Raw genomic sequence first — 10,827 nt, 5'->3', positions numbered from 1 at the left:
TTTGCATCTCATTGTACTAACTTAAATTGCATATCACGGCAGACATCTCAAAATACATAGTCTTCTGGGGGCTAAGCATATATTAATACATTTTGGTAGAGAGGAATATAGGCCTACTGTCATATAGGTTATGTTATCGGGCATCCTTCTAATTCTCTTGAACAACCAAGATTGAACTTTTGAACTCTTTATAATTTCTATTATCTAGTCCAGTTAAAGTCCAGGGGAGGAAGCCCCATCATAGTAAAGAGGATACTAATGTGATGTGTGTAGTTCTTCATAGCCTCTTCATTTTGCTCTCAAAGTGCACGGAATTGATGGATTTTTAATAGAATGTAGAAAAAATTTCTCCCGGGGGGGCATGCCCCCGGACCCCCCTAAAGGAGCTGTGTTCCCCTTGGGGCTAAGCCCCCCTTGTTCTTGAAGCCTAGTGACGCCCCTGATGCACAGCATGTTTGCATGTTTGCATGTTTGCACTTAGGATTCAGAGGAAACAAATTTCATCTGTGCTGCATGTTATACATAAAGCATATTTGACAATAAAGATGACATTGACCTTGAAAAAGCCATGTACACTTCACTTTGCATCCATTTACAAAATCATTATAAACCCATTTAGATTCGACTACAATTTGTTTCATGCAGAAAAGTGTCTTACAGCTCCACAGTTGACGTGTGAGGGATGATAAAGTTCACAATCTCTACTTTTTCTTGAGTACTCCTCTGGAAATCGACCTTATTTTGCTGGACATTGGCAAAAAAACTACGATGGTGAAAAAAAGTAGTCACAACAGTTCAAAGTTGGCATTAGATCGAGGTGTTGAGCACAAAATAACACGCAGTTTCTGCCCAAAATAGTTGTTTAATGCATTCTGCCACCTCCCAACATATTTGGATTTGCTGACAACTATTTTTCATCACTTTTCCAAATCTGCCACTTTAGGTGGCACTTGAATGTGTAGCAGGTCCACTTCATTTTACATCGTGGGAATCAACAGGTCAGGTTTTCATTGGTTGTGACGTTCAACTGTGAGTTCAGCCCAACGTCACCCTGTTTTTCCAAATCAACACACTCATTGCTCATTAATATCCGGACAAATATATTTTGGTAAGTACATTGATTCTCCAGTTTACATTGGTGGATTAAGGACTGAATAGAAAATAATTTAGACATGTTGGGCCATATTTTCGTGCCCAGCGCAAATCTAGTATGTACTGTAGTCTAATTGTGCACATGGGTGGAGTTTTCTTTCTTTTGGTGTTTTAGCAGACAGGAACAGCAAGAAAGGGACAGATGCGCCATTGTGGAAATGAACACAGCTGCCTTCTTTCCCAGCCAATGGAAGCAGCTCTCCTCATTCTCTTTAAATAGAGCGCAGGAGAAGCACATGGTCTACATGGTGGCCATCGGCACATGCAATGTTCATTTAAAAGGAACTGCAAGAAGATCTCCACTTACAGATGATATCACTTTGGCTGCTGTGACGTGGGCACTTGGAGACCGCCCAATGGGGATGGTTTGAAAAATATGTTGAAGATGACAATTCTAAGAATGAATTCAATGAATTGATTTCTGCAATGATTCCCAAGTGACTGATACATGCTGTTGTCTATATTCATGAATGAAATACCAATGGCATCCACCACACACCTTTGCGTTACACCACAACTTAGACCTGCTTTTTTTCTGATGTCCTCAACTAAACCTGGTCTGGTCTACTCTCTATCTCCAAATTGTCAGGTGCGCCAGGGGAGTGTAAGAGAAAATGCAGTCGGTCTGCCTTAATCCCCAGAAAGGCGCACCATGGTCTGCCAAATTTCCAGACATGGTAAACTAGACTTGCTCTGGCACAGCAATGAAGTTGTGCCAATTTTTATGCCGAGCGCACATGCGAATGTCTTCCAAAATGGAGCCCATCATACTTTCCCAGATGTGAAGGTAGGGAGGGTAACGGAAAGATTTTACAATTACAAAGCCTAAAAAGTGACTTACTGAGCAACATTTCTAACCAACAGAAGTGAGTTAAAAGTTTAAATCAGATGTGCTCAAACTCTTTCTTAAACCAATCCATCAACCATGTTTTTATTGTTCATATGCTATTGTTAAAAAGAGCAGTCTGTATTAAGCTGAAAATTTTTAAAGCAGTTACTTGAGCACCATAATTTGATATGTTCTCAAATTGAACCTTGACACATTGCAGAGCGTGGAGCAAAGCATTTTTACTTCTTTATTCACCATTGTAAAGAGAAATGTTGTTAGTACCCCAGTTTGGACAGCCTTGGTGTAAAACTTTGCTCAAGCTGCAATGATGAACAGAAGACAAAAATGTATTTGGCACAACATCTTCAGCCATCGTGCATCTTTTGCTCGCATGCAGCATCTTCTGCTACTTGGTGGTTACACTGAGAAGAGATGAGGTGGAATTGAACGACGGTTCCTCCAGCAAATGTGCAAAAGTCTCATTGTTTGAAAGTGTGGCACTTCAAAATCAGCTTTCGTAAGATGCTACAATAACAGTCATTCAAGTAGCAAGTTCAAAGGCATTCGGGCCTGCTTCCATTCACTCCTTTTGGGGATTCCACATGAGTGATTGTTTTGTTTAAAGGCTTCATGACCTTGACATCATCTTGTCTTCCTGGACTCCAGGTGCGGGGATGGTCTCTTCTGACATGCACGATGGATGACAAGGTGGTGATGTCACCACGGGGACAGAAACTTGTAGTCATCATTCATCTTGTAGATTTCAGGTGGCTATGATTGGCTATGATTGCCCGTGCGTATGTATGTCATTTCAATGGGAGATTGTGAAATGGGTTCCCTGCAAACAAAACATTTTTCAATTGATTTGCACTGCTGAAAATTTTTGAAAGACCACCACCTGATGTAATGTTAACATCCACATTTGCTTTAAATGTAATAATGCTACAAATATTTGTTGTAAATAATCATGGACTTAATTCCCTCTATTTTCTCTCATATTCAGTTTGTATATGCGGCTAAAGAAAAGAAAAAAAATCACATCCAGCTTTATTGCTCAAAAATTTCATTGTGTCTAACAGCTTCTTATGTACCGGTAGTGTGTGTGTGTGTGTGTGTGTGTGTATATATATATATATATATATATATATATATATATATATATATATATATATATATATATATATTCTTATTTTTAATGAACATTTTAACCAGTCTGCAGAATATCATTCACTAAAGTTATATTTAGTTCTGAAAGTGTAGTCTGGTGCAGTCTAGGTTGCCTCAACTTGGATAAGCTTTCCCTTCTCGCAATACTGAACACTCAAAAGCGAACTCAATAAATTTATAAATGGCTAATTTTTATGCAGACATATAACTATTATTGTTAGGAAGGAATTTTCCCCAATAAATCCTTCAAATTTACATTATATTAAACAACAAGAAATAAACGAGTGAATCACAACACCTCTTGTCTGTGCCTATGGCGGAAGATGCTGAATGATATGTGTTTGAATGCTATGCTTAATTGAGTTCTGACACAGAGAAGCCCATGAGCCACCCCAAAATTTGGGTATGAAATGTAACATCAGTTTGAAATTCCTCTCTTCTTTTGTAAATGTTAAGAAGTCACTGACACTGAAAGAGTCAGCATTAAAGCACTATGGAGGGTCTAATGCTGATGTCATGGTGTCATGGCAGGGGGTTTACCAAGTATGCACAGAATATCCCCTTGAAAGACTGATTTGCATTTAGCTGATTTTCGCAAGACTAAATATCGAAAATGTGCCACGTGCTTAAATGCAAAAATATGCTTTTCACGAATGGTTTGTTTTGTTGGGCAGAAAACAGATACGTGGTAAATGGGATTATTATTTTTAAGATGTTCAAATGATGGGGAAAATGTTTTTGTAGTTTATGCTCATGACTTCTTTGAAAAGCCTAGTGAGCCACCTCAAATTTGGGCGTGAAAGACAAATTCAGAAATGGACACTTCTCGTTTTAATGACAAGTGTTCAGCACTGAACATCCCCGCTCTGAATGATCACGTGCATTTACCCGAAATGGTCTCGAATGTATATTCTAAACGATCACATACAGAGACTCGCAACGTGTCCCATGCTGTCATGTAAGATGAAAATTATCGCTTCCGCTTCCCTCATTGCCTCTTCTTCTTCTGCTTGAGTGATTTCCTCCTCTTGACGATCATTTCGTGCAACTTGTCCATGCCCTCGTGCAGCCCCTCGCCGATGATGGCGCAGGCGGGCTGAACGTGGTACGGCGTGGACGGGCTCAGGTCGGACAGGGCCAGCTGCCGCTCGATGTCCGCCACGTCCAGGGCTCGCGGCAGGTCCTGCTTGTTGGCGATGACCAACAGCGGAGTCCCGTGGTTCTCGGAGAAGCGGGTGATCTTGTGCAGCTCGGCCCGGGCCTCCTCCAGCCTCTCGGCGTCCACAGAATCCACCACGTACACGATGCCGTCCGTGCAGCGGCTGTAGGGCTTCCACAGGGGCCGCAGCTTCTCTTGGCCACCGACGTCCCAGAAGTGGCAGCTGATGCCCCTGGAGGTGCCCGCACCGCCCAGCCGGATCCTCTCTGTGTTGAAGCCGATGGTGGGCACCGTGTTGACGAACTCGTTGAACCGGAGCCGGTAGAGCACGGTGGTTTTACCCGCAGAGTCCAAGCCTAGCATAACAATGTGCAGGGACTGGAAGGCTGCCAGGTTGGAGAAACTAGTCCCCATCGTGCAAGACCAGTGCCGGCATGCGCGGCATCAAGTCGGGGATGGAAGGATGCTTCAAAAAGGGCAGCGGCTCGGGAGGGTGGCGCAGAGGCACTCCGGATGCCTAAATCGACATTTCATCTTCTCAACCTCCTTAACCTCCGCATCCCTGCATATTCGCGGGGTGGTGCCACGAGCACTCGTGACAAACCGTGGAAATGTCACATTACGTCCCCTCGTGCATCTGCAATGTCGCGGTGCTGAGTTTGCTCACCCACACGAGTGCGTTCCGCGTGTATGAAAAACAAGCCATGTAGCGACTAGAATGTTTGCAGCAGAATGGATGAGAACTGATATCCGGTTTTGGGAGGGAAAAAAAAACAAAAGAAAAAAAAACAGTGGGCGGTTTCGCATGCTATTTGAAAATATAAAGTCAATTGCTTTTATTCTGAAACCTCGCGTGAACTATTTCCTCTGCGCACAAACCCTTCACCAGACTTACATTAAGCATCCTTGCAAAGCTGTAAAGTTTTTTTTTAATCAGATAATTATACCAAACCTTTTCCTTGTCTGTTGCGCGTCATTTTTTATTTATTAATTCTGTTCATTTTTTAAATCATAACGTTTGCGGTTTGTTTTTATCCATGCGGTCTTGTGCCATTCTTCGCCACTAGATGACAGCAAAGTTTCGTCACATGAGAACGTGGCACTCGTATCGGAATGTTTTCTGAATTGAATTTCAGGGAATAGAATTCACATCCAACAACCGACTGATGCCATCAAAAAGACAGATAAACAAAGCCAGTGGCACGTAGATATGCTTATGCAATGAAAACTGAAGTTGAGAGTCAACACAATCGGGGTGAAACTGGTGGGAGTTGTAAATAAAAAACAATGTCAATAATTTCAAACCCCTCATACATCAACGTATAGCCGCGCATAATCGGAAGGGAGGGGGACTCAATGAAGAGAGGCAAGTTTTCTCTCAAAGGTGCATTTATTTCAAAAGAACAAAAAGGTAAACAACGTACTCATATTCTGAAAAATACAAAATCAACAGAAACCCACAAAATGAAAGGGAAAAAAAACCGAAGTCGAGACCGTTTTGATACGTTTCCACGTAGTCATTTCCTAAATTTAAAAGGAATCACATTTTCATCCCTCCCTGACTCGATGGCTTGTACCACAAAAGTTAAAGAAAGGTGTTAAAAATGTGAACAGCCTCTTAGGAGATAACATTTTTGTTCCGATGAACTTGTGTCACCGTGCTAGAAACGAAGATGCTGATTGGACACAGAGGTGGCCTCTGTTCTGCAATCGATTGCTCATCCACACGTACGCGGATGTTGATCACACGAACTGAGTTTGCTCATTGAAAATTCAAATTTTTATTTTTACTTGTTATACTGGATGTGAAAAGACAGTGACCCGAATCTGTGTGGGAAATATTTGAATTCATATTCGTAAAACTGATTATGAAAAAATATACAGAATTGAATTTTCATTGAGATTTAAAAATCTGTACAATTCAAATAAAACAATACAAATTCAATGTATGTATTTCAAATTCAGATTTTCAATGTATTTTTTCAAGTTTCGTGATTAAAAATTCAAGTATAAATCATTCTGATTCAGTTTCTGGGTGCACAGTTGGACGCCACAAGGCGGTCACAAAGTCGCCATTTTATTTTTATTGAACTTGGAAATATCTCATTGAGATTATAAAAAAAAAAAAAATCAAAAAAGTCCTGGAGAAGAGGCAGCAATAAACACAAACTACAGTTATATATTCAGCACAGAATTTTACAAAAACATTCTGAAAAACACAAGCATATTGTTGAATTTGTCTCAAAAACTCAGTTTAGATTTAAAAGCAATAACAGTTTGGTGACATACAAACACCAATGATATTCATGCCATGCAGTACACAAGAGGAAACTATTTTACGTAGCTTCTTATTCCTTTGGGGCTTGGAATAGAGATGTGATTTGGTTTCTGCTGAATGCTTGGCCTGAGCTACTCTAGTGGGATACAGGACCAGAGGCTACCCTAAAAGCCTAAACTATTTATCACCTTTAACACAAAGTTGTGATGTAGCAGTGTCCCAAAAGTCACTTTACGCTTCCCTTTTTCCTATTTCTTATCAGGTATTTTTGGGGGGGCAGATATGAGGCCATCAATGAGTCAAGCAATTTTTTTTGCCATACCAACACACATTTGCACATGACATGGCACAAAATACGATACCTGAGGCCCAAGTTAGACCAAGACTTGTGGAAAAAAAAGAAAAATTGAAGAACAAAGTATATTAAAATAAATATTATGTTTGACATTTGGGGACAGAAAAATATCTTGCATCAATTTTACAACACGACTCCAATGTGAACTGTCGAGCCCTGGGCAAGGGAACAACGTGCTTACTAAAAAGATGTCAAATGCTGCTGGCCTCACATGTGTCAGAACGATACCTGAAACCAAATTGGAAAAAAAGGATGTGTGTCGTGACTTTTGGGACACTTTGTTTATTGCTTGATGGGTTGGTTTGAGCGTGTTTGACAACTTTTAGCTGAAGAATTTCAAAATGGTCCTTGCATTTTAGCATTTTTCTGTTTGTGTCAGTAGTAATCACGGTAAATCAGACAGCAAAGTCGCCATAGCCGGTGGGACAGAAGGCTGCACTTTGGAGGATGTCGAGGCAGTTGACCAGGATGAGCGTGCCAGTCAGGTGCTTCCATCTCTTGGTGATGGGGTTCCTCATCTTGTCCAGACCCACGTGGAGCTCCTGGATGACATCGCGATAGCTGTCCCCGACGTGTGCTGCCCACGTCAACAGGAAGTCATAGGCTGGTTTCCACATGGACTGATGGGATGCAGGGCAAGGTTTAGTGGCAATATAAATTTTGGGGGGAATAACTTATATGTGAAACAGAGGAAACTTTGCTCAATCTTCAAAAACAGATTGCGACCATTCTTGTGTGAACTATGAAAGTCAAGAGAGATTAATGCCATTGTAAGATAAACTTTTCACCATGATGTCGCACTGACCTCTGGGTAGCAAAAGATGGAGCTCAAACACAACACTCTTTTTTCATGGTGAGATTAGCCATAGTCAATGTCTTTCCTTCAACCCAGAAGTACTAATCTGGCGCCTATTGTTTACAAATATTATGAAATTGGCCATAGTATTTTTGATCAGCAGCAACGACTTTGAGAGGCCAAACGTGTTTGTATTTTTTTCCCCCAGATTACCCACAATCCCTGGCACTACCCTTCCATGTAAAACTAACCATGCAGCAGACAAGCTCTGTCATGGAGCACCTCTCTGTCCACCTTTCACAACACTTCTTTGAATATACTACAGTGATGTACTCTTGATGTAGAATAAGACTAAACTGGACCAATTCTCGCCTTGGTCACACATTGTGATGTGTAATGATGTGATGTGTGTTTGCAGAGGAAAGCGCAGAGCATTAATCACACTTTTACCCAATTGTTTTCCAGTGAATTGCCCTTACTTCCCATAAACGTCAATTCATTCGCACAATTCCCCAAGAAAGTTTCAAATTTGGAATATTTCCCAAAATATCAAAGTTAACTCCTCAATAAGTTTTCCAGAAATATTACACGCCTTTGTGACCATACTTACCACTGCATCTTTTGAAGGCCTTTCTTGCCATCAGTGTAAATTTCCACTGCATTGTGTTCTAAATTGGCCAAAATGCAGCTTTCAATGTCCGACCTAAATGACAATCACCAGTAGGGTGTTCTCACCTCACTGTCCAGCACGCCGCTTTTATCACGATGCGGTGCCTCGTAATCCTCCATCTGCTGTCTGGACACTCGGGCCAGTTTTTCTGCAAGTTCCCTCCAACGGGATGCCACCTCTACTGCCGTGGTCAGCAGGACAAAGTCCAGTACCAATCTGGCGACAAGACCCTGGCAGTCCATCTTGAGCAAAGCCTGATGGGGTAGCAGGTAGGGTTCAGGAAACGAAAACTCAAGACTCCTAACTTGGGTTGCAAGATAGTGGAAATACAGTAGTCGTTTAACATACAGAATGGGACTTTGCTAATATTTTTGGATGGAGCGGATGACTAATACTTAACTCAACATTCCTGCTTTTGCTCTTCAATGAAGCAATTTATTGTTCCATAAGATATTAAAAACTTGATGAAGTTGTACTTTACAAATACATCTGAATGTCATGCATTTTGCATGCATGTGTACTTATAACCAACCAAAATGTTTATATGTATGCTGATAGCTTTCCATAAAGTTTCCCTCAATATCTCCTACAATTCCCAATTTAGCATCCCATGAAAATTTACAGGAAACTTACCAGAAACGTTCCACCAATTTGCAACGCTAATCCTGACACCCACAAGGTCTGTTTTCACTAGACTGAAAAACATTCGGAGATCCCTTTCATTTACCTCAGCTAAAGATAACAGCCCTGCCCGGCCGGCACACTCTCCTCTCCGTCTGCCACCTGGCAGAGCAGAGCGGCAGCCTTCTAACGTGCGGCCCTTCATCTACTGATTTAAGCTGCACAAAGGCTTGATTCTAAACATAGCTTGACAAACACACACACACGCATACACAGTAGGCTTCAGCCTGTGGCACGAGCACAATGGCCTTGCATGCAATGAAGCAACTTTGCTTTGGACAGTCAAGTCATTTAAGCCAGGACAAGATGGCCACGTGAAACTGAAGCGATTTCAAAACAAAGTTCAGGAGGTCCGAAGAGGCAGAACCTGAATCCGATATGGACAACCGAATTGGTCGAGGTTTCCACCCATCATTCTCCACTGACATATAAAGACTAGTTACTAAATGATGGCGGTCAGAAGTGGTCATGCTAAACAAAGAAACTTTCCAGCTGTCTGTGGAGGTGTTGACGCATCATCTTAAGTCACACTGAGGACAATTCTGGATGGTCCAGCCCATTTATTGTCGAGCTTCTGATGCTGATGTCCATCCGATATTTTAATTAAAATGTTTTTTCGTGCATGATTCTGCTTATAAACTCTTGTCTGTTGTAACCCAGTCCGGTGCTTGAAGAGATCTGCCGAGTAAGTGTCGGATGCCCCTCCAGGCCGCCTGCTCACATTTCACATGGGAGCAGTTGTTCCGAGGAAGGAAAACAGATCATGTTTTCTATGATTTTGAAGTCATGAGTGTGGTGAGTGGATGAAGAAATAGGCTTTCCTTGTGTTCAAAATGATGAGGGTAGAGTGGACAGAATTAGTGTGTTGCTAAATGATGAAACCGATCACAACCTGATATGATGGGGGTGCGTCCGCACTCTTTGTTTTCTTTCAGTATCAGTTATCGCCTCCCACAGCTTCTCATGGCAGCATCCCCCATTTGGCAACCGGATTCCAGCCCAAAGCTGCCAACGCATTTTAATCCGGCTTCATGTGAGCACCAAAAAAGAATGAGAGGCTTATTTATTAGTCAAGCATTTCTTTTCAGGGTCTGAGAATTTTTGATTTAGCAATAACTATGTAAGACTGGTGATGGTTCCTGGCTTTGAGTGTCACCGCACGCCAAATTTACTGGGAAACACACATCCCAGACCAAGAGTCCTTTGCAGCCGCTGTGAGAACAGGAGCATTTCAGTTGCAGTCTAAAGCGGAGTAATTTCGAAATGTTCAACATTGTCTGTTAATTTTAATTTTAACCTAGATATTCAATTAATTCTTTTGAAAACCCAACAAACAACAAATTTCCAAGGACTATGTCCATCAAAATCAAAAGAAGGCTGGACACTATACCTTCTCTGCCACAGACTTTCTAAGCTGACATTTCCACTGCTTTTTATGGAAGGTACGGATGCAGGATAGGGGGGGGATCAAGTGCAACCGGCTTCTGACATAGTATCAGAAAGGTATTAGAGGCAGAAGGCCGAGAGCCGTGACTAGAGTGAAGTTAACACTCACTCGCCAGGCCCTATTTGTGTTGAAAGCAATTACGGCTCTTGCGCTGAACTCGCCACACAACTCACTCTCTCTCTCTCTCTCTCTCTCTCTCTCTCTCTCTCTCTCTCTCTCTCTCTCTCTCTCTCTCTTTATACACACACACACACACACACACACACACACACACACATATATATATATATATA

At 41.7% G+C, this 10,827-nt stretch overlaps 2 protein-coding genes across 2 annotated transcripts in view; both read right to left on the bottom strand.

Moving 5' to 3' along the window:
• Window positions 1–2,067: 2,067 nt before the first annotated feature.
• LOC109520232 (ADP-ribosylation factor-like protein 4C) lies at window positions 2,068–5,220 on the bottom strand. Its single transcript, XM_019877334.1, has 2 exons — window positions 4,077–5,220; window positions 2,068–2,819 (listed from the first exon to the last, which is right to left on the bottom strand). Exon 1 carries the CDS (start codon window positions 4,719–4,721, stop codon window positions 4,137–4,139), a length of 585 nt encoding a protein of 194 aa, XP_019732893.1. The 5' UTR covers window positions 4,722–5,220; the 3' UTR covers window positions 2,068–2,819; window positions 4,077–4,136.
• Window positions 5,221–6,414: 1,194 nt separating this feature from the next.
• The window catches only part of LOC109520230 (SH3 domain-binding protein 4-A-like), an 11,295-nt gene continuing 6,882 nt past the window's right edge, over window positions 6,415–10,827 (bottom strand). Inside the window, exons 4-5 of the mRNA XM_019877333.1 lie at window positions 8,472–8,660; window positions 6,415–7,560 (exon numbers count right to left, since the gene is read on the bottom strand). Coding sequence (XP_019732892.1) covers window positions 7,336–7,560; window positions 8,472–8,660 — 414 coding nt within the window. The 3' untranslated portion in view covers window positions 6,415–7,335. The remainder of the gene's footprint in view (window positions 7,561–8,471; window positions 8,661–10,827) is intronic.

The sequence above is a fragment of the Hippocampus comes genome, unplaced genomic scaffold, assembly GCF_001891065.2.
Source record: "Hippocampus comes isolate QL1 unplaced genomic scaffold, H_comes_QL1_v1.1 scaffold167, whole genome shotgun sequence".
Lineage (NCBI taxonomy): Eukaryota > Metazoa > Chordata > Actinopteri > Syngnathiformes > Syngnathidae > Hippocampus > Hippocampus comes.
Note: the sequence above shows the minus strand (reverse complement) of the source record. Positions and strands in the feature narration are given on the sequence as shown.